We start from the raw sequence: 23,951 nt of genomic DNA, 5'->3' as shown, positions 1-23,951 counted from the left end.
TGCCATTGATTTTAATTGAGAAAGAGGCATCAGATATGCATAAGAAGAAACAACAAAGTAGAGGATCTCAGGAATTTCCTCACATATTATCCTTGAATTCCCTGTATGCATTCCCTCCACCTGATTCACTTAAGATATCATCTGACATACAGCCAGATTCAGTTCACTCCCCATAAAGTTGTGTTATCATTTCTGTCATCACCAAACTCTTCTGTGGATCACAGAAGGTGCAGTTGCAAAGTATTTCCTGTAGCTTAATCTGGGTCAATTTTAAGACACAAGCCTGGCTACTTGCAGATGTTGCAAAACTTTATTTTTAATCTATGTTGTCATGAAACTTACAAACTCGAGCAAATCCAGAAACTATTTTTGTCTCAAAGGCAAACACTATAACAGCCTGCTAGCTTCTAAACAAACACAAATGCTCAGTCAATGACATTAAGCATCAGTGTACAAAGTGCATTGGACTATGGAAAGCCAGAAAATTCTAAATTCTGGAGTTTTTTACTAAAGGTTAGTTGGATCTTTTCAGTTGTAGCTCTAGTAATTCATAAAGCCACAACGATAACAAAGACTGAATACATTCAGTTTTAAATAAATGCATCTTGTTGCTATTTTTTGGTTTTATTGAGTTTTACTCATTTATATTGAAAGCCATATGGATGTGGAATGACATGACTGGCATAAATTATGAGGTGAATTTTTGGGTGAACTGCCCCTTGAACGGCTAGGACACATTGAAGCAAGCTTCTGTTAGAATGTGATAAAATCCTAGAGGCAATGAATGTCTCATTTAAGACAATCAATTTCCGCCATTTCTTTTCCTATATCTCTGGCTAGAGCATTACTTGGTAGGAGAATGAGGGAAATGGAGAGGCCTAGGATCAGGAGAGGAGAGGGAAAAAAAATGGAGGGAGGTTTGGTCTGCTTCACTGGATGGCGGGGACCTTTAAAAAGATCTGAGAGGACCGTCAGATTTTGTGGAGCCTTGAGGATTTACAGAGCTGTTGTAAAAAGACCCTTCAATATTGTCCTATGGCCCAGCTGCATGAGGTCACAAACACGTCAAGATCAGACGGATAATTTACACAATAGGTTTGAATACTTAGGCTATACATAGCAGTGGATCAAATACTACTAACTGTGTGGTAATGCTGAAAGTATTATGGTTAACATTGTTTTTCTATTTAATGTAGTAATTTGAGTTCGATACAAGTCAAGATCAATCGACAATGTTGATTACCACAAAAATAAATTTTGACTCAAACATACATTGCTTTAAAAAAACCCCTCAAAAATTCATCTCACAATGGAAATGAGGCCAATTTTAAAAGATGCTCAGTTTTTTTATACGTACAGCCACAAGACATAAATAATAGGTGAATTAACAAGATTTTAGTGTGAAAATGGCTTATTAACTTTTTCTGTTTAAAGTTACATTATATGAAATTTTACAAGTCGTTGCCATGATAACACAACAGCTAAACCCTAAAGTGATGGAAAGAAAATGATTTAAACAGCTTTACAGCTCAAATAATACAGATGTTTTAACAGAAAACTTTAATGCTTCACATTTCTGCTTTTAAATCCTTCAAAACACCTCAATTTCAGAAAACAAGAAAGACTTGGGTGGAAATCATTTTTGTGGTAATCTTCATTATGCTCAAATGCTCAGATTGAGCTTGTATTGAATCCGGAATATCAAATGTAATGTGTCATTTTTCATTCCAATAAAACAATCTCCACAGTGGTCCAACTTTGCAGCTCTCAACTCCAAAGGGAGATAACACTGAAAATCTAATTATTTCCACCATTTCCTATAAAAGGAGAAATGTTCTGGGGAATGCATTCCACTAGGAGCTGAGATGCTAAGTCCTTTTCTGAAACAGTTGGATAAAGTCAACACAGCCCTGGATGTAATACACGTAATTTAGAGCCTTTTCCAGATGCATGCAAAGAGATCCACCTCAAAGACGGAAGAGATACCCGTTTAGAATTAACCCCAGTGAGGCAGAGGGCCTGGGAAAATAGATAATGACCTCTGAAAGCACTTTAAAGGCAGCTTGATTACAATATTTATTTAAGTGACTTACAATAAACTAATAACTAGAACAACAGAAATAGTAACAGAAAACGTCAGTAACTCTTCAGTCCATTGGTCACGCTTGTGAAGTGTCTATCAGAAAAAGGAACAGACAGAACCCTTCTGGAAGATTTGAGTGATTCCCAAAGTCAAGACCATGAAAAACCCACTTAACTGACCATTGAAAACTGACCTTAAAGGTTTATTCATCTTTTCTGAGCTATGAGGCTAAAAAGGATTTGAAGTTTGTACGAGTATACTAGCAAGATTGCCAATGCCGCTGTTTAATATATAAGAGTGGTTCTTTTTCCAATCTTTTCACCAGGTCTACTGTACGTTTTATTCTTTCAAGAGTTTTGAGTAGACTACAACCTGCCTACTGGTGAAGGTGCAAGACTGGACAAGAATCAGTCTGTTAAGTGGAAACTGAACATTAGTGTCAAAGCACAAGAGGACACTTTGATGGACAACAAAACATGCGAGGGTGACATACTCCAGCAGTCTGCCTCATGGGAGGCATTTATGTCGCTCTGTGCATTAGCTAAAGTAAACCTCCTGCATCTAATACTTCATTCTCCTTGAAGGAAAAATGAAAATTTGCTGAAACTCACCCTCTAACCATCCAAGATGAGTGTGTTTCTTCTCTGGAACAGATTTGGAGAAATTTAGAATTACATCACTTGTTCACCAAAGGATCATCTGCAGTGAATGGGTGCCGTCAAAATGAGAGTCCAAACAGTTGATACAAAAATCTCAATAATCCACAACACTCCAGTCCATTAATTAACATCTTGTAAACTGAAAATGTGTGTGCTAGTGCGTTTTCCTATTTAAAACTTGACTCTTCTGTAGTTACGTGTACTAAGACTGACGGAAAATGAAGAGTTGCGATTTTCTAGGCCGATATTGCTAGGAACTATACTCTCATTCCATATACTCTAATGATATTATGTAGCGCTGCTCGCACAGGAGCGTGCCTTGCAACCATGGAGATTTTTGTGAGAGACGCTGCGTAATATCATTGCGCCTGCTGCACCCATGGTACGGCAGCAAAGTTCCTTGATTATTACGCCGGAATGAGAGTATAGTTCCTAGAAATATCGGCCTAGAAAATCGCAACTTTTCGTTTTCTGTCAGTCTTAGTACACGATGTAACTACAGAAGAGTCAAGTTTTAAATAGGAAAAATGTTGAAACTCTTTGGTCATTTTTGAGCGAGATGCTAACGGTCTAATCAGATTCAATGATCTATGCTAAGCTGCAGCTAAAAGTGCTACCGCCAGACCCGGAGATTGGCTGAATGGATTCGAGAACGGTAAAACTCAACTGTTTAACTCTTGGGCAGTTGGATAATAGTGGAGTGTTCCTTTAAGGTTGACTACACTTTCAGCGATTATTATTTTTTATTTTTGGGTGAACTGTTCCTTTAATTCCAGCATCCTGACACATTATTCTTTTAACACTTTTAATTTTTGGCCTGCACATGTAAGTGCAGCATATGGATTGTGAAAGACTGGTTTGTCATCACCCATGAGGACTAAACAAGGGAAGCGCTTTATCTTATCTAGCAGCACACATAAGAGTGGGACATTTCTCAGAGTGGGACATTTCTCTCAACAGCAAACACTGTTCCACTGGGATTATGTAACACATAAAATGCACACTATACAGACACATAAATACATGGGAAATAACACAGAGTGATTCAACTAAATTATGATTTCCTACCGGATAGTCCATTGGCAGACTGCAGGTGGTCTGTCAGGCTGGGCTGATCCGCTGCACACCTCCATAAGAAGCCAAGCCATGCAATGTACATACAGTGTCTGGAAAATCTCAATAGATCCATGCTAAACTTAAAACAGAGAGAAAGAGAGCGAGAGAGAGCATTTAAAAAAATACTAATCTGGCATTGTGAAATAATGAAACATTCACTCACATATACTGTTATGACATAAACACATGGTTGAGTATGACAGATAATCGTTTTAACTTTTATTACTGTCACATCTATTTTTAGGTTTCTGGTATTTGTTTTTAATTGTTAGCAAGTGATCCAAAAGCAAATAGTATCTTTTTCAGTTTCATTAGTAACTATGCCGGTTCCGCTACTAGTAGGCCTACTTATATAGTATCTATTTATGGATGTCCCAGGGTATTACTAGTAAAATTTCTTATTGCACTAGTTACAGTTGTTTTAGTTTTAGTTAGAATGGCTGCTTTACAGCTGAATTACAAATCCAACTAGTAGGCCTAAGATTAAAAATGTACTAAATAGTTAGGACTACTACTGTCTACTCAATAAAAGCCAGTAAAACTAAAACAGACACTAGTGCTTATTTGAATGGTTACAAATAACTAAGGAATACATACTAATACTAAACTAGTAAACTGGAAAAATCAGCAATACTTTTAATAGACACTATTGGAATATGAACAAATGTCTAATGAAAAGTCACTAGTGAAAATGAAAAAGATACTGCTGTATTACGTATTAATAATTAGAAAAATAAAAAGTACAAGTATCATAAACACAAAAATTGTTTGTTTAAAGGGATGTGTTAACGCATGGGTAGAGTTGAAGTGTAGCTACATGAAAAACCCTCCAAACGTAGCTGCACACTGACGCGTGGCATGTCACATTCGTTTTGATAAATTTCTAATATTTGGCAAACTTAATCAGATGCCGGATGATCAAATTAATCTTACTATAAAAAAGCGCCAAAATGCCTCTTCTGGTGGCACGCTCAAGTTCCGCCTTTGTGTAAGCTATTTTGCCACTTGGCTCATATCAGATAGCATACGAAAGCACATAAGCAAAAGTAGCCTAACTGTTGCCGTGATGATGCAAATACACATGTAGCCTCACATTCATCATGCTATTGATTTGAAAATATAAGATTACCTGTCAAAATCCGAAGGCTGCAAACTGCTCGAGTCGCTCGTGACAAATCAGATGTAAAAGTTTCTTTTGATCTGACTGAGATTAAAATCCATTAGGCAACCGATAGCTGTAGGATGTTATTCTTATCAGCGGGATGTTGTTTTAACCCAGGTGCAAAAATGTTGTCATTTTAATGTCCAACAAGTTTAAACGATACTTCAAAGATGTTCGAGATTCATTCTCCACGTCTCCCCTTCATAGTCTACGTAATAACCCGCCCATGTCAATAATATTGTCAAAAATATTTGTCCATCACTGGTGTTAATGCGCGCTTCGAACAAAACGTCCAAAATGAAAAAGAGTTGTTTTCCAAATGTATGACACCGAAGTATGTCCCGGATTTATAAATTAATTTTCGAAGTTCACTACATGGTTTCAAAGTCCTTTTTTCTGAGATATCCAAAACCTCTTGGTGTTATCCGGTTGGTGTTGCGTTTGGAGGTTGTCTAATAGTAAAGCAAATAGTTTCTTGGGATATAAATTGTCAGGGTTTGAGGTTTGTTCTCAAAAAGCAGAAAGACACGGCCATCTAGTGGCATGATGCTCAAGCCATGCAGCTAAAACTGAAGAAACCCCTCCCAGTTTTCCTGTCTGTTTACGAGAACATAACCTTTGATGTGTTAAAAATGAGATACATAAATTTAGCCCAGTACTTGTTTACCAGAACATAACCTTTATGTGTTAAAATTTTGATACCTAAATTTAACCCAATACTGATATCTATCTATCTATCTATGGGTGGGATACAAAAAATAAAGACTGAAAGCCTTTTTGCATGAGAATTCATATAAATGATAAAAGGGTAGTTTTATTCAAATAAAAATGGACATTATTAGCCTACTCATGCATATCTTTAATTTTTTTTATGTAGCAAACAATTTGACATTTATAGCAGTGCACCATACAATTACTACCAAATCAAAGTTACATACACAACTCAAAGTCAAAGTGTTTTTTATTGCATCACAGCCACATTCCCATCCACTTTCATAGTATCCCTTACGAAAATTAACCATGGTTGTACCATAAATAAAACCACAAAACCATGGTTACTATAATTAAACCATGGTAACCACAAATTAACCATGGGTTTACTATACTAACTGTAGTTTAACCATTGTATTTGTAGTAAAAATGTGGTTATTAATTTTCGTAAGGATGGAAGAGAGTAGCCTTAACATTATTCAAAACTTCTATTTTTGTTCTGCCCCAAGAAGAATGCTATAGCGAATTTGCAACGATACGGGCCCAGTTTTGGGTAAATGATTCATTTAAAGGTTCACATTTCTAGCAGTAATTTTGGTGGAAAAGGATAAGCCCACGACTGTGTATGATTCAAGTCGATATTTTCACGGCTCCTCCTTAGTTCAGGTAGCCTAGTTTCATCTTGAGTGTGCGGTTGTGATGGTCCGGGATTTCCCTGTGATGCATATGTTCTACACTGCAAACTAACAAGACGACGCGACAAAACCAGAACGAAGCTATCAACAGAGCTGACAGCTCACGGTTAAAGTGGGAGCGCGCTTGCTTGCAGTGTAGACAGACTGTTACGCCCTCTTAAACATTGTCATAGCCACATTTACTTCGGTAAACTTCCTCAAATATGCCGTTAAGCCATTAACTTCCTCTCTGAGGGGTGAACACACTCACATCCTACAGACTTCAACAATTACTTCTACAGCAGCGGGATTACGGTCCTCAAGAGCATCTGATATGTTTGGTAAGATATGTTTGTTTAAAAATCGTATGTAGTCCTGTGATATATAGATTATAGTTCGTTAAACAACGTATTTCTGCGTATATTCATTTCTGACTTGGTTTATTGAAGAGAAATTGCGCAGAGGGAGATTTAGAATTTGGAACTTGTGAGATTTTGCTACATTTGCTGTAATGTTCTCGCTTTCGACCGCGGCTAGATGAATAAACTATGCTTGAGTTTTTAAATCAGAGAGCAGGAATAGGGGCCACTCCCATAGAATAACACAGAGCACCGTCAAGCACTGTAATTAAGAATATTGACAAGTCCGCTCTATGCGAATAAATGTCAGTTTGCTGTCTTCGATTTTTAACTCAATTCATAATGATGCCAAACTACAATTACAACCTCCAGCTACGAGTTCATGACAATTTTGACCACTTTGAATTTAAGTAGGCTACTGACGAGAAACTCATAAATAGAGTAGCCTAGGCTACAAATGACGAATTATATGTATGGAAACAAAGTTATGTAGCCTACATATCATGTCTTGCAATGTACATTATAGGCCTATATTATCACAAAACGTAACCTCCTGGTGTGAAGACCTTTCTGTGAAAATTTGCTTGTGCATGTTGAAACATAATATGGTCCTTTGAGAAAATGAATGGGAAATTATGCAAATTTGGAGAGAAAGAAATAAGGCAGTTGGGTTTTCCAGAGGGAATGAGGAACTGAGAAACATCCTCATTTTAAAATCCAACAGAGCCATGCAGAAGTTGGGATATTTATCTATTTCCAAACCAAATAGCAGCTTCCATTAGAGAAGTCTTATTTGCTTTAGCATATTTTACTAACCTACCACAGTCATTCTAGTCAGCCAAAATAATAGCCCATCTGTGAGAGGATCTTCCACACTCAGAGCCGTTATTGTTAACTTCCTGATGTGAAAATACCATTACAAACAGCTGAATATCTTGAATGACACAAGGGGCTCACTGAGGCAGACTTTTCTGCGGTGAGTCACTGGAAAGATGGTGACTTGCTGTGTCATAAATTGTGGTGACAGTTCCCATGATCATTTTTTTTCTTATTTTCACCTGCTTATGTGGAGGTAATACAGAGGAATTAGTGTGCAATTACAGTCCTTCTGACAGTAACGCTTTAGTTTCAGTTTTATGATTCTAAATTCTAGATTCAGTAAGAATGGATAAATGTAACTGACCACTTCTAGTTTTGATTTCTTTCTGCATACTTTGCAATCTAGTGTAAGTTCTCCTTTTGCTGCCAAATACTAGTAACCTTTAGGACTGCCTGTTCCTCTGTTGGCTTACACATGATTTGTGTCATTCGGCTCAGTGATAAAGTGTGATAAACTTAAAAATGATATTTGAACAGGGCCATAACAACTATAGACAATATTCAGATTAGTCATCAACCAGGTTTCCGATGGTTGAATCTTAAAATATTATATTAAGTTGCCATATCCTGAAACTCTACAACATGACTTGAACCCTACCCCAAGTATGAATTTCACACAGTAAAGCTGTAAAAACAAATGTCAACAGAACTCTATTGCACTTGTTTTTCTCCATTTTATATAACACTGAGCAGTTCTGCTGCTAACCATCGGTATTGTGATATGACAAAGCTGTGTTGTAAGTGACAGGACAGACTCCACCCAGACCGAGCTGTCAGTGCTGCTTCTTTGAGCTCTTGGTTCACTAACCACATTGGCTATAACGCCTTGCAGAGGAGGGCAGGGCTCAGAGTATTTCTCTCTGAGCGTCTCTGGAGATTGGGCAGAGTCCGTCTCACTCCTTTCTCCTGGGGTCAAACATCTGCCAGACTCTTGGAATAAGTGAGAAAGAAAGAGAGAACTGAGCTTTTTGGTCGTAACTCCACAGGCTCTCAGTTGCTGTGCGAGAATACACATCGGTCTCACATTTGCTTCAAGCAAGATGGCTTGGATATCATGATCAAACTATTGGGGAAACAGCCTATCATGTAACAAAAATTTTAATTATTAACAGACAATAACACGAAAAAGTCCCAACACAGCTGTTGAAATATTTTAGAAAGTGCTTTGCTGACAGTACTTCATACTGGCCTCTGATGTAACGGATAAAATTGGTCAGTAAATCTACTTTCCAGCTCCTTTTCCACAAAAACAGCAATTACTCATGTTGACTTTGCACAGACTTTCACAAATGTTGAATACCTACAGATATGTGTGCTAATTCAAATTTTTTTGTTTTGACATTTTCCAGCGTACATGATTTAGAAAATCTCAATCTGCGTGTCGTGCTTCCTACAGAGAGCAATTTGAGTCATTTTTATGACTCAAATTGGTCATATTTCCATTGAATATGTCCCAAATGGAGGACAAAAGCACGTTTTTGTGCATTTCTGAGGAGGTGAATAATCCCCTAATTTACAAGTGGGAATTCATTTGTGTTATGATATATACACAACTTATCTTGATAAAACTGCAAAGGGAAGTAGAAGGAACTAGGGGAGGCTGACTGTATATTCAAAACATTGTTTTATAAAAGCCCAAATGACCTCAACATGCTACACATTTGCATGAACACAAACAACTAGAGGTTCTTGTTAATCTTTTTCTTTTGTCCCTCTCTTTGCATGTTTGTAAATCTTTCTTTCCAACGATCCATTTATACTGTACATCCTGACCTTTTGAAATATGTATGTGCACTGATATTAAATTATAACACTGATAGTAAAGTTAAATTATGTTGATAATTATTTTTATATTTAATTTTTTTAAAGATTTTTTCATTTATAGTAGTGTTTTGCCTATATATATATATATATACATGTCTATATAAATATGTGTAGATTTATATATAGCCTACATAATAAATATACACAGTACACACATATATTATGTAAACTTAAGCTTTTATTTTGGATGCAATTAATCACAATTAATCGCGATTACTAATCTGACAGCGTTACTGTTAACACCAAGACTAATGTATGTACAAATTCAGTGATTTTAATTTGAATAAACAAACCTATATATGTAAATAAATTAATAAATAAATATGGCAAAAGCACACAAGAAAATCACAAAAACTTTAAAATAAAATTAAGATAAAAAAAAAAAAAAAAAGTTCAAATCAAATATCAATGATACTACATTAACACTGTCCGTAAGCTGCTCTAATTTCTCTGTATTTTGTGTTGTTTGACACCATATCGAACACAAAAGTCTGAATGGCTGTTTAAAAACATACTGTTTGACTTCCTTTTTTTGGACCAAATTTTTGTACGAGACATTTGTATTGTATTATAGTATTGTATAGTTAAGTGTATATTAAGTTAAGAGTTTCGCTAAGGATGATATTCATTGTTATTTGTGGTTTTGAAGATTCATTTTAAAATTAAACACACAATATCAGCCAATACGAATAAATGTAAAAAAAACTCGTTAACCGATCTGGAATTGATACATTGTGCATTTATCTATTGTTTTATTCATCTAAGCACTGTGTTGCCATGTTGTCCTCTAACATAGAGCGGTGTCTCTTTCTCTGCAGACTGCTGAAGTCGAGTGGTCACCTTTCTATCATGCAGAGCATCAAGTGTGTGGTGGTGGGGGACGGAGCAGTGGGAAAAACCTGCCTGCTCATCTCGTACACGACCGGCGCGTTCCCCAAAGAGTACATTCCCACCGTGTTCGACAACTACAGCTCCCAAGTCACCGTGGACGGCCGCACCATCAGCCTCAACCTGTGGGACACGGCAGGCCAGGAGGAGTACGACCGCCTTCGCACACTGTCCTACCCACAGACCAACGTCTTCATCATCTGCTTCTCCATCTCCAGCCCACCATCCTATGAGAACGTCAAGCACAAGTGGCACCCAGAGGTGACGCACCACTGTCCCAGCGTGCCCATCCTGCTGGTGGGGACCAAGAGCGATCTTCGCAGCGACGCGGATGTGCTGAAGAAGCTAAAGGAGCAGAACCAGGCGCCCATCACGCACCAGCAGGGCCAGGCTCTGGCTCGCCAAATCCACGCCGTCAAGTACCTGGAGTGTTCGGCACTCAGCCAAGACGGCATCAAGGACGTGTTTGCAGACGCAGTGCGTGCCTTCCTCAGTCCTCAACCTGTGGCTCCAAAGAAGCCCTGTGTACTCCTCTGAAAATACAGAGAGGATAGAGGTATTTTAACTGAATTACACGTAGAAATGGTGGGAATGTTATGGAATGTTTGGAGTAATAGATCTTCAGTGACCAAGAAACACAGCCTTAATCTGTGAAATTAGAGAAATGCAAGATTAAGTAAAATATTAGGTTTTTACACTGTACTGAGAACCCTACTGTTTTTGGTTTTGTTTTGTTTTTCATAGAATTTTAAGGGGAGAGAGAGTGTTTGGGAATTTCATAAGACCACTAAACAGTTTGATACCATCTTCTGGTATCTTAGAAATACATACACAATATAGAGGAAGTAACCCTTAAACACTCTCAGAGGAAAGGGGTTCTAGTGTTTGGAGACTTATTAATACTATTGGTTAATTATTATTTTTTTTCTTCTTTTTGTCTTTATTATTTACCAAAAAACTATCTGAGAATTTAATAGTACTAATATAATAAAGCTTTTATGCCCAAGGCATTTGTTCTGTGATTGGAGTGTCCTTGAGGACAGGCCTTTAGTGTAATTAGCAATTGTCTATAAATATGGTAGTCGTTCACACAGAATGCGTTCTTACGTTCAAGACACAGCTGAATGTAAAGGGAACAAAGCAGGGTTTTGAGACTCTAAAAGCTGCATGCAACATCTTTAAAACGCAGTGCTAGTGCGCGAAAATTTATACCAAGAGAAAAAAATGTAGTGCAACTGTGACTGCTTACTTTTTCAGGAGCCAGAGTTTTAAACCATGAACCAAAGCCACCAGCTATGAGGTAAATCACAACATTACAACTTTTGATTTGAAGCAAAAAAAGTATTTGAAAATCGAAAATAGACAAAGAAACAAGAATGTGTATTTAACTGCTTTAATGAGGGCAAGAACTACAATCCCATGAAGCATTGTATATAACAATCCAACTTAAAACAAGAGAAAGTAAAATATATTGATTGCATGTGTATGTAGAAAACATCATATTTTATGTTTAATACGTAATATGCATATATGTACAAATATTTAAACTGTTTGAGAGCATGCTTTATGGGAGTGGGTGGTTCCTCATTTGCTTGTCGTAATTCTCTGATTGGTGGATATTCTGTGCAGAATCATGGGTAATGTAGTTTTAAAAAAAATAAAAATAAAATGTTTAACCAGGAATTCTGTTTTTGAACATGCTTTTTAAAAAATAAGTTATACGGGCTGATGGTTTAAACAAAAGCATATCGATTAACAACCTCATAGCTCAGCAGGTTTGTCTTTAAAGGTTTCTAACTTATCGTTCAAAATCAATTGTCTTAAGCAGAAAATGAATGGGATTTTTACTTCTGGAACCCCACTGTCATACTTTTGCGCAGTGAAACGCAAAAACGCGCTCTGTGTGAACCGGCCCCTTAGACACACCTGGTCTTATATGAGTGATGAGGGTGTTGTTGCCTGGCAGCTTGTCGTCGGCTTTACTTCCTTGTAGTGTGGAAACTGTCTGGCAGTCCCTTCAGGAAACAGAGGTCCCAGCATGCACTGCGCCTTCAACTCTTCATTCTTTTCTTCCTCAGCGCTCCAGGGTGGGGCTTCAGAACCTTTTTAGAAAACAAGGCACTTTCTTCACTTGATGACTGATTTGGGAGCAGCTTATGTCGATTTAATTAGCACAATCCTAAATGAGCCATTAACGAAAAGGAAGGAAGCTTTCAATTGGCCAAAGATCGAGTTCAGCTTGTAGATTTCAAAGCTCAGGGATTTATCAACAAGCTTTAAATGATCACCATTTTACCTTCATTTGTTTTGTTTAGATGAATGTATGATGGTGTCTTTCTATATACAGGTTATTACATATGTAAGCAGACAGATTGTTGTATGTCAAATTTCAAAGCTAAGGGCAAAAGTATATTTTCATCATTGGTATTTTAACTATATATTTTTTTTCTGTAATGTTTAGCCTATTAGCATTAGATCAAATGTTAGCTGAAAGTCAAGAGAATTATATTGTGGCTCATTAAGGACACGACACATTCACAGCAAACAGAGAAACACTTCATTGTGCATGAATCATATGATGAATTTTAAGTCATAACATGTGTTGCTCAGTCTGTATGTGTACTTTTGGCCATAAATGTATGAGAAATCCCAAAGTCATGTGAAAGCAATACTTTTCAAGCATTGAATAATTCAGCTGAGAGTTGTGTGGATGCTACAGTCAGTCAGTCTCATGGAACAGGATGCTCACAAATGAATGGTCTTGTCCCATACACTGTAAAAAGTGATAAGTTGACTTAACTTAAAAAAATTGAGGAAACCCGTTGACTTAAAATTATTAAGTACATAATAATTAAAAAGAAAAAAGTTAAGTGAACTTGACAATTCAATTAATTTATTTTTTTAAATGATCATTTACTTAAAAATTTTAAGGCAATGGGTTTCCTCAATTTTTTTAAGTTAAGTCAACTTATCACTTTTTACAGTGTAGAAATGTTTTATTCCTCCTGAAATCAGAGGACATCATTTACACTTCTATGGACTTCCAGATTCAAATTCCAAAATCTCCATATCTTGCCTCAGCTTCTTGAATCATTCATTTTATTTATTTTATTTTTCATTTTACCATTTGTCTTGTATGCATTTTTGCCTCGCTAAACAAAAGAGACACCTTGTGACATCCTTTAAACCTTCAGAGGTCATTACCCCAAGCCAATTTTATATAAAACATTTATCAATTTGTAATTTATACAAATGAATTCAATTTTTTGTTTTGCAATTTGATAAAAAAAATGTATCCTAATAAAATTCAAACTGCTTTATTTTAACATCATACTACAGTTCTGAATTGTAGTTATTTCTATCAGTGTTATGTTTGTAATTTTATCACATCATTTGTAAGAAAGTTACTTTAAAATTTCTGTGCCAGTTTCCAGCAAATTTGTTGTCTTCCTACACGACTATTCAAAAGTTTAGGGTAAGTAAGATTATTTTTATGTTTTAAAGTAGTCACTTATGCTCACCAAGGCTGCATTTATTTGATTAAAAATACAGTAAAAACAGTAATATTGTGATGATTTTAAAATTTAATTTATTTTTATAATTTTCAGCATTCAGCATTACTCCAGTCTTCAGCCACCTTCCTGATATATATTTTGCTGCTTAATATTTTTGTGGAAATTAAGTCCCCCAGAATAGATGTTTTCTATTCTACATGTCTTTAATGTCAATTTTGATCAAATCAATGCATCCTTGCTTGATAAAAGTATGAATTTCTTTAAAGAAAAACTTTTGAATGGTAGTATGAGTTTTGAAACATCAAAGAATAAGTCCATACTACTACTACATACAATTTCAGCAAATTCTTTTATTTAAGAACATCCAGTCATATTGATTTACAGATTAAAAGAGGAAGCAGGTATAGTGTATTTAAATACAGTGTGCCAGATAATTTCCCTATCAGACTGTGATAATGACACGACACTGAACATATAGAGGCAAAACAGAATGAACTTGATATCTGGTCCCACTCTCACACACACACACACACACACACACACACAAATGCCTGAAGCTTTTGCAGTTAGGTAGTGATTACAGCAGAGCTGTTCAGACAAGTCAAAGGTCACTGGAACATATTTCAACTATAGTGAAGCGTCCACTCTTTTCTTTATAATCCATATTACTGTTAAATCTGTTACCAAAAATGACATGATTTACTCACTCGCATGTTGTTGCAAACCTGTATGACTCAAAAGATATTTGGAATAACCATTTTGTCCATACAATAAATGTCAATGGGGTCCAAAAAACTACGCTGTACAGGTTTGGAACGACATAGGGGAGAGTAAACAGGGGCGAGATAAAATAATTTTCATTTTGGATGAACTATCCCTTTAACTATCTGTCTAAACTATTCTGTTTAAACTAACTTTTTGAAAAGGTCAGAGCTGGTTAGTGAATTCGGACCATCGGGAATGCTGGAGAAGGGATTTCCTTTAGTGCTCTTCTGCATGCAAGCTTCCTTTATCAGTGAGTAAATAAACAAGACTCCCAATTTGGCATCAGAATGACGTTTAGTTTTAACTCTTACTAGTCATCCTATCTATTTCTGTTATTGTCACTCATTACCGGTGCTTTTTCCTGCATGACCAGAAATCGCCCCACTGTCTGTTGCCTGTACCGCTCTTATTTGACTATGAAATTAGCTCCTGGTACCTCTATTTGTTTTCCAAGCGCTAACAGTGACTCTATTGTCAGTTTAGTATCATTCATTTGTTTGCCCGTTCCGGTGTAAAGTTTTGACTTGAGCCTCACTAACAGCAATTTTGCTATATAATGACCATCTTTTCCTGATATGTTTTTTGAAATGAAGAAGTGAAAATAAAAGAAGAAAAACGCAGGTTATTTGTGAAGACTTTATAACTGCACTGCATTTCTTTCTACACAAAAGGAACCAACAACTCCCATCTGCAACCTCTGTTATAATATTACTTTAAAATAAAAAAATATTTAATAATGTGGGCCGATCAAAATTAATTTATTATAAAATGATATAAAATATATTAAATTAATATAAAATGGAATTAAAATTGTATACAATTTTGTCTAAAAATTAAATAATGTATAAAATGAAAAACTAAGGTAACACTTTATTTTACAGTGTACTTGTAAAATTTACTTACTTCAGTAATAAAAGTAAATTATGAATAATTACAAGCAACTTACCTTACCAAATCCAACCCTATCCCTGTAGTAATAAACATTATTTAGTGCTTGTATTATTACACTTATACAAAGACACCTTAAAATAAACAGTAACACTTTATTTTAAGATGTAATAATACAAAGTAATTACCTAATGAAGTACTTAAAATGTACTTAAAAAGTATAAAATGTACTTACCATGTAACTAAGTTATGGAACTGCCTGTAATTACAGTTTGTAATTATGCAGATGTAATAGGCAGCTACTGTTACACATATGTAACAGACCGAGTCTGTTACACAGCTACTAGTACACTTAAGTACAATCTTGATACACTTTATTTTAAGTAGCTTATGCCTGTGTAATATTCTGTAATTGTAATGTAATTAGAAAGGTATTACATGTATTTAAGCTGTGTACTGGTGGGTTAAATCAAACTAAGGTGCAGCTGGATAAGGTGTGCAGTATAGATACACATGAAGTACACTTAAGTACAATCTTGATACACTATTTTAAGTAGCTTATGTCTGTGTACTTACATTTATAATTACGTTGTATAAAGTCAGATATGTAACAATCTTTTGGTTACATAAGTAGCTGTGTGACCCTGGACCACAAAACCAGTTTTAAGTGTCAATTTTTTCGAAATTGAGATTTATACATCATCTGAAAGCTGAAAAGCTTTCCATTCATGTATGGTTTATTATGATAGGACAATATTTGGCCGAGATACAACTAGTTGAAAATCTGGAATCTGAGGCTGCAAAAAAATCAAAATATTGAGAAAATCGCCTTTAAAGTTGTCCAAATGAATTCTTAGCAATGCATATTACTAATCAAAAACGACGTTTTGATATATTTAAAGTGGTAAATTTACAAAATATCTTCATGGAATACGATCTTTACTTAATATACTAATGATTTTTGGCATAAAAGAAAAATCTATTGCTACAAATATACCCCGGCGACTTAAGACTGCTTTTGTGGTCCAGGGTCACATATGTGTAACAGTAGCTGCCTATTACATATACATAATTACAAACCGTAAGTACAGGCTGTTCCATAACTTAGTTACATAGTAAGTACATTTACTTTCATGTAAGTACAACGGCTACTACCAAGTACTTAATCAGATAATTACTCCTTAAAATAAAGTGTTACAAAATAAACCTTCAAAAAGAATTAATCCAATACCAATAAATAAAAAATCTTTAACATCAGCCATTAATGAATAGAGTACCAATATATCCAGTAAATATGCATGTGCTAATCTCAGAAATGATCCACTTACTTTTCATCCAAATATTTATTTGACACCAATTTAAAAACAGTATTTTGGTACATCATAAAAAGCATTATGCAATCATGTTCACAACATCATGTTGATCTATGAAAAGAGTCTATGTCGTATTGCACTGTACCAGTTCTCTCATTCAACCAATGGCAACATCATATTTGAAATGCGTCCTAAGGGCCACTGTTGTTCACGATCACCGCAGGAATATGTACAAACTTAACAATGCTCTCTAGCCACTAAAGGTACACAAGAAACGCTGTGCAAAAGGCAGTTTAAAATGACTTTTCACATGATTTACATTAGCGTTTACAAAGGAAGAGAGAAATGTCTGGTGTGACTGAACTCCTTCAGTAGCGTGAGCAGTCAGTGTGTATAAGCTCAATGCGGCACTTGTGAAACAGCAGCTGCAAGCCAACCGACATGACATCAAAGCCCATCATCTCTCCTCAGAGTGACAAATAATAAGCAAATATTTTAAACTTCACATCGTTTCGAGTGAAACCAATGCATGACCCTGACAAACCAATTAGAAAGAGATCATTTTAAATCAAAATGCGAAGTGCCATGCCTAAGTAAAAGAAATTTATTTGAAGTAATGAATTCCATAAACAATGTAACCGTTCAAAATGTAGCACAGCACTGACAATGATCTTTCAAACACCTGTATTGAATTTTTGAAGTAACTGAGTTAAAAACACTATATGTGAAGATGTGAAGAGTCTTCGCTCAATCAGTGTCGACCCTAAATCAGCATGAGTGCCGCCATCAGAGCCCTAGTGTCTCAAGTTTCAAGGAGATGATGCAAGCATTCACTTCCTGTGTCAGAAGCGCTTTCCCTCTGGAGGTGTTGCAACCATCACCTCCTTACCTCCAAAGTCCCAGTAGGCAGTCATGTGGAAGGCCATGTTGGACAGCACCACCAGATACTCACACAGAGCAAAGAATGTGTAAACTGCCATAGAGAGACAACAGAAATTACTATTATTTAAATTAAAGGAATAATGTATTCACATTGAGGCCAGCTAAGATGTAGATGATATAGATATAGAGAAACAGATTTGGAAAAATGTAGCATTACATCACTCACTCACCAATGGATCCTCTGGAGTGAATGGGTGCCGTCAGAATGAGAGTCCAAACAGCTGATAAAAACATCACAATAATCCACACATCTCCAGTCCATCAATCAACATCTTGTGAAGTAAAAAAGTGTGTGTAATAAACAAATTCATCAAGTTAAGATGTTTTGAATTTGCTTTTCCACTTCTTAAGATGTTAACTGATGAACTGGAGATACTGTGATGTTTTTATCAGCTGTTTGGACTCTCATTCTGACGGCACCCATTCACTGCAGAGGATCCAATGGTGAACAAATTATATAATGTTAAATATAATGTTAAATTTCACAAAATCTATTCTGATGAAGAAACAAACTCATCTACATCTTGGATGGCCTGAGTGTGAGTACATTGTCAGCAATTTTAAATTTTTGGGTACAATATGAAAAATGGATACTACATTTGAGATTTGATAAAGATTACATTTAACAAAGGAAAAGATCAACATAAAGCCTAAAATAGGATAACGATGATTACAGATATATGCTGTCAATCAAAGGTTTGAAGTCAGTTTTATTTTTTAAAGAAATTAATACTTTTATTCAGCAAGGATGTATTAATTTGATAGAAATATATTTTAAATTGTTACAGAAAATTCATGAATAACTTCAAATAAATGCTGTTCTTTTGAATCAAAGAAACTTCAAATAATGATCATGTTTTTTCATAAGAAAAATTAAGCAGCTTGACAGTTTTCAACATTTGTAATAATAAGAAATATTTCTTGAGCAGCAAATCAGTATATTAGAACGATTTCTGAAGGATCATGTGAGTTATGATGCTGAAAAATTCAGCTTTGCATCACAGAAATAAATTACATTTTAAAATAAATTCAAATATATTAAACCGTTACTTTAACTTGTAATACTATTTCACAATATTACTGTTTTTACTGTATTTTTGATCAAATAAATGCAGCCTCTGTTAACATAAGAAACGTTTCTTTAAAACATACTGAACCCAAACTTAACAGCATACTGGTTTGGAACAACATGAAGGTTATTAACTAATCACAATTTTTTGGGGGTGAACTATACCTTTAAGAACTTCAAACACAGGAAATGAGTTATAATTTGAGGTCAAACTTTATTTTAAGGTCCATTTCTCACTATTAACTACGACTTTTGCCTCCATAAACTCCCAATTACTGTTTATCAACAGTTAAGTATAGGTTTTGGGTAGGATTAGGGTTGTAGAATATGGCCATGCAGAATATGTGCTTTATAAGCACTAATAAACAGCCAACATGCTAATAATAGGCATGCTAATAAGCAACTAGTTAATAGTGAGAATTGGTCCCTGTAAAGTGTTACCGAATTTGCGAGTTCATGTTAAGCGTATAAAATCACCAAAATGTCGAGTGGAACATGGGTGGAGTGAATGACAGAGAACAGCGAAGACGTTGCACTCACTTCCTGCTTCACAGTATGTGTTGTGCCGCTTGTAGAAGTAAGCAGCCAACAGACAGAAGAAACCGTTGAAGAGGAAGAGGCGGAGCTTCTGGCGGTATGACATCATCTCCTGATGTCAAACAGGGTTTGGGTAGATGCAGTAGAGAAACAGAGAAGAAAGACGAGAAAAAGGAGAAAGAAGACACACAATGTCATCAGTTCTCTTCTGCAACATGATGTGGGGCAAGCAGGTGGGATGAGGTTCTATGAAAGCACAGCAACCACTTCCCCCGAAGCACACAAACCCAGCTGCACTTTCACAGCAATAGAAATATACAAATACACTGTGGTCTCCGACACGTCAACTCCTATGATTCTCACCCAGCAGCACATGCAACACCTTTTATTAGAGCTGTGCTCGTGGTGTCAAGATCACTAGGGTGTTAAGAATACATCTGAATAATTATTGTAAGTGAATGTATCTAAAAATGGTCATACATGCTCAATTCATCCAATCAGAAAAGGACTTGCATGAATGGATAGTTTAAAAGCTAAACTTAGCTGAAATCACAAACTGTCCAAGTTGGTACTACGTTTGATTTGAAACATACTTCATGACTTTTTAAAAAAGTATGTTCGGTATAGTATGAATGAAAATCCAGGAAATGCAGGGCTATAGTTATAGTTTTAATGCATATTACATGAGAGATTGGCTTATACTGCCCTCTGCTGGTATGTTTTTGGTAACAGTTGTTGGCAAGTAAGTACGTGCCCAGAATACAGAGAAGTCATTACCTCTGCACTGAGGGAATACTTCGCAATCATGGACCACAGCTTGCAGGTGCACATCATGTGGAACAGGGAGCTGCCAATAAACAAGATGAAGCCGCTCTTATGGACACCTGTGGACCACATGTACATACGCAGCATTAAAAACCATGTACAAAATGCTTGTTTTGCAGGTCAGAATAATGTAATAACTCAATTTCAGAAAAAATATGAAACCTGTTTTTGCATAGCAACATTTTCTTGACAATTTATCCATGTTTTATTATTGTGTATTATAGTAAAGAAAATGATCCTGCTCAAACACAATATTCTTTTAAAATTATTTAATTTGTTTTTAAATCAGTATATATTAAATGTTGACGTGCATATACATTACCGTTCAAAAGTTTGGGGTCAGTAAGATTTTTTTTTTTTTAAAGAAATATTATTAAATGAATTGAATTGATCAAAAGTGACAGTAACGACATTTATAATGTTACAAAATATTTCTATTTCAAATAAACACTGTTCCTTTGAACATTTTATTTATAAATTTTTTTTTATAAAATTGAAATGTTTTTTACGTTTACACAAAAAATATTAAACAGCACAACTGTTTTTTTTACAATGATAATAAGATCATATTAGAATGATTTCTGAAGGACCATGTGACACTGAAGACTGGAGTAATGATGCCAAAAATTCAGCTTTAAAATAATTAAAATATATTAAAATGGAAAACAGTTATTTTAAATAGCAATACTTTTTCACAATATTACTGTATTTTTATTTATTTATTTTTTAAATAAATGCATCCTGGGTGAGCATAAGACACTCAAAATAATTAAAAAATATATTACCCAAACTTTTATATGGTAGTGTACTCTACATCATTGTAGCAAAATCAATACTTTTATAATGCATGCTTAAATTATGCTTTACAATTTATACTTTCCAATTTAAGCGATAATTCATTATTTTTTTGTATTAGAGTAATGAGAGTTTTTAATTACAATACACTACTAGGAGTAGGTTTGCTTTAAAAGAAAAAAAGAAAAGAAAAAAAAAGGCAAATTGAAAAAGAAAAATCAAACAATCTCATCATACAATTACAACACAGGTAAAAACTGAAGTGTTTAAAAGCACATTTTTGCATCTCCAGCCATTAACAAACACGCCACATTTAACTAATCAATAAAAAACACATTTAAGTGATCCAGCAAGCGCTCTCAGCATCCCTACATTTGCGTGCTTGTTCAAACACGACTCAGGGCTTCGGGCCAAAAAGGCACTTACTGTAGGTCTCATTGGAGGAGACGTAGGTGAGCAGAAGCAGTCCTACATTTTCACTTAAAGCTAAGAGGAATGTGAGAACACTCAAAAGCTGCTCCGTCAGCCTCCTGGAAAAGCGTCCGCGGTAAAAGCTCAAATACGCTGCTGCTACCAGAAAGCGTGGAGCAGAATGCAGGCCGATGCTGAAACGCCAGATGTAGCGCTCCGGTGTCAGACTGATGGCTGCGCTGATGGATGGGAGGTAGTTAGGAACCTGTGAAGGATTTTTAAAAGAGCTTTATAAGTGAAAGTGACATAAAGTTAAAGTGAAAGTGACATACAGCCAAGTATGGTGACCCATACTCAGAATTTGTGCTCTGCATTTAACCCATCCAAAGTGCACACACACAGCAGTGAACACACACCCGGAGCAGTGGGCAGCCATTTATGCTGCGGTGCCCAGGGAGCAGTTGGGAGTTCGGTGCCTTGCTCAAGGGCACCTCAGTTGTGGTATTGAGGGTGGAGAGAGCGCTGTACATTCACTCCCCCCACCTACAATTCCTGCCGGCCCAAGACTCGAACTCGCAACCTTTGGGTTACGAGTTCAACTCTAACCATTAGGCCACGATTTCCCCACAATTACTTATTACAATGTCACTGCAAGTTTTGCACAGTTAAGTAAAAAACGCTGAAGCTTTTCATCAGAAAACATAAAATCTAGTTTGGATATACTGTGTGTATACATATAAAACAAAGACGTGATTTTATAAATATTAACACATCTAACATTCACTTCAGTGAATGAATGAATTGAGACAACAGTACTGTTTTACACTGATTCCATCAATTGAATAAATTGACACCAATATTACAGTCCATATTACGGTGTTGACAAAATAACACATGTACACATAATACATGGATTAACAAATTACAAACTAATTTGAACCCCCCTCTAATAAACAGGTTTGACTACTTTAGTCATTTCCATGAGTACAAATATTAATGTTTAAGCATATAATGATATTCTAGGGAATTGCTTCTAATTTTATAGCAACAGTTTGGACAGGACCCTTATCTATTCTAACATGACAAAGGTTCAAAAAGAAATGACTGATTGAGTCAGTGTGGAAGAACTTGACTGGTCTGCAGAAAGCCAAGTCCTAATCCCAGTTGAACACTTCTGGTGTGACTTTAAATGCAGACCTTGAGCCAAAAACTCTTTACCAAACACCACTGACTTGTACATACACCACATAGGCAAAAGTATTGGGACTCCACCTTCTTTAGAACAGAAAAAGGCACTCCCAAAACTGTGGCAACAAAGATGGAAACATAATTCATGTATTTAAAAATTGTATTTCCATCCGTTTTGGAAGTGTCTAAAATGATTGTACCCATATGTGTGTGTGTACATATATATATATATACACACACACACACACAGGTTTTAGGGGGAATATTGTTACAATGGGACACTATTATTTCCAGAGGGGATGTGAGTCTAGCAGTAACGGTGTGGTTCTCACCTGGCAGTGTGTGTAGGTCGCACCATTGTAGTGGTAGAGCAGAGCCAGCACGATACAGGCGACGAGGCCGAGCAGAGGCAGACACACTGTGATCACCGCTAACCGGGTGAATGGCATACGGATGAGAGGCTTGTCTCGATCCACAGATCCGTACGGGACCTGTTGCATCTTCCCTCAGCCAATTACAGCTCCAGATGTGTCAACATCTACAGATCGACGCTATGCAGCCCATTGCAAGTGCAATGATGTGATGACAGCATCTCTAAACTACATGTCTGATAATTAGCCCGAGCTCAAGTTGCGTGGCTCTGGACTATGACTTGAGTTAATGTTACATGCTTAGCGACTGTTCGCTCACCCCCGGCTCTCTGTTGTGCAGTTTAAGAGTAACGTTAGACGACCTCTAAATGAAGCGATATTCAAGTGAGTACCGGTAAATAATTAGTTAATAATTCTATTCAATCAAAATTGTTAAAAGTCTAGATTCTCCGACTGTTATTCTGGATGTTAGAGTACAAATCGCGAACACTTCCGGTTTTGTTGCGTCAGTAGATTTCAAAATAAAAGTCCTTGCTGCGCCCCATCCTTTTTTTTTTTTTCCATTTAAGAAATATTATTAGTAATATATCTGCGCATTAAATATAGATTTTCGTATAAGGTTTATGAACACTGACATGCTGTACAATATCAATTTACAGACCAAGTCCAATGTAAAAAAAAAAAAAAAAGATTTTTATTCAACATACAGTGCTTTTTCTTGTATGTTTCACTGACCACATATATTTAGGGAATGTAGACCATTCCTTGGGAGAAAATTATCTTTACATTGCTACATTATGTGCCCCTCTCACAGGACTGTTTACAATGAAGCACTGATCCATTGAGGTCCTATATATATATATATATAATTCTTGCACCAGAGAAACAAACAAAACTCAGACCATTAAGATTCTCCACATCAAATCCACAGTGATATGACAGTCTTAATAATGCAACATGAACAAAAACCAACCACA

The 23,951-nt window shown here is 35.9% G+C and overlaps 3 protein-coding genes across 13 annotated transcripts in view; 1 reads left to right on the top strand and 2 right to left on the bottom strand.

The window, feature by feature from the left end:
• The window catches only part of stim1b (stromal interaction molecule 1b), a 28,536-nt gene extending 22,970 nt beyond the window's left edge, over window positions 1–5,566 (bottom strand). For 2 of the 10 annotated variants that reach the window (XM_058757798.1, XM_058757800.1), the window contains exons 1-3: window positions 4,988–5,566; window positions 3,811–3,937; window positions 2,695–2,727 (exon numbers count right to left, since the gene is read on the bottom strand). In XM_058757798.1, the coding sequence (XP_058613781.1) occupies window positions 2,695–2,727; window positions 3,811–3,931 (154 nt within the window). In that variant the 5' untranslated portion in view covers window positions 3,932–3,937; window positions 4,988–5,566. The remainder of the gene's footprint in view (window positions 1–2,694; window positions 2,728–3,810; window positions 3,938–4,987) is intronic. The other 8 variants (XM_058757795.1, XM_058757802.1, XM_058757797.1 and 5 more) reach the window with 7 other exon arrangements.
• A 933-nt stretch (window positions 5,567–6,499) lies between these two features.
• rhogb (ras homolog family member Gb) lies at window positions 6,500–10,895 on the top strand. The gene is made up of 2 exons (XM_058758134.1): window positions 6,500–6,746; window positions 10,286–10,895. The coding sequence occupies exon 2, from the start codon at window positions 10,317–10,319 to the stop codon at window positions 10,890–10,892; it is 576 nt and encodes a 191-aa protein (XP_058614117.1). The 5' UTR covers window positions 6,500–6,746; window positions 10,286–10,316; the 3' UTR covers window positions 10,893–10,895.
• pgap2 (post-GPI attachment to proteins 2) lies at window positions 10,753–23,456 on the bottom strand. Of its 2 annotated transcripts, XM_058758132.1 has the most exons (6): window positions 22,936–23,456; window positions 21,431–21,680; window positions 20,162–20,268; window positions 19,388–19,496; window positions 12,282–12,457; window positions 10,753–10,888 (listed from the first exon to the last, which is right to left on the bottom strand). In XM_058758132.1, exons 1-5 carry the CDS (start codon window positions 23,101–23,103, stop codon window positions 12,288–12,290), a joined length of 804 nt encoding a protein of 267 aa, XP_058614115.1. In that variant the 5' UTR covers window positions 23,104–23,456; the 3' UTR covers window positions 10,753–10,888; window positions 12,282–12,287. The 2 variants fall into 2 exon arrangements, with proteins under 2 accessions (XP_058614115.1, XP_058614116.1); XM_058758133.1 differs by lacking the exons at window positions 10,753–10,888; window positions 12,282–12,457 and adding an exon at window positions 16,644–17,809.
• Window positions 23,457–23,951: the final 495 nt, after the last annotated feature.

This window comes from Onychostoma macrolepis, chromosome 21, assembly GCF_012432095.1.
Source record: "Onychostoma macrolepis isolate SWU-2019 chromosome 21, ASM1243209v1, whole genome shotgun sequence".
Lineage (NCBI taxonomy): Eukaryota > Metazoa > Chordata > Actinopteri > Cypriniformes > Cyprinidae > Onychostoma > Onychostoma macrolepis.
The sequence above is the reverse complement of the archived record's forward strand: the minus strand, read 5'-3'. Positions and strand labels throughout refer to the sequence as shown.

Bases quoted from the DNA above. Each gene is read 5' to 3' on its own strand.
- rhogb (XM_058758134.1), top strand. From the start codon at position 10,317: ATGCAGAGCATCAAGTGTGTGGTGGTGGGGGACGGAGCAGTGGGAAAA.
- pgap2 (XM_058758132.1), bottom strand. From the start codon at position 23,103: ATGCAACAGGTCCCGTACGGATCTGTGGATCGAGACAAGCCTCTCATC. The intron at 20,269-21,430 runs GTAAGTGCCTTT...TGTGGTCCACAG, and splicing joins CTCCTCCAATGAGACCTACA to GTGTCCATAAGAGCGGCTTC. The intron at 12,458-19,387 runs GTGAGTGCAACG...TTTTCTAAAAAG, and splicing joins CACATACTGTGAAGCAGGAA to GTTCTGAAGCCCCACCCTGG.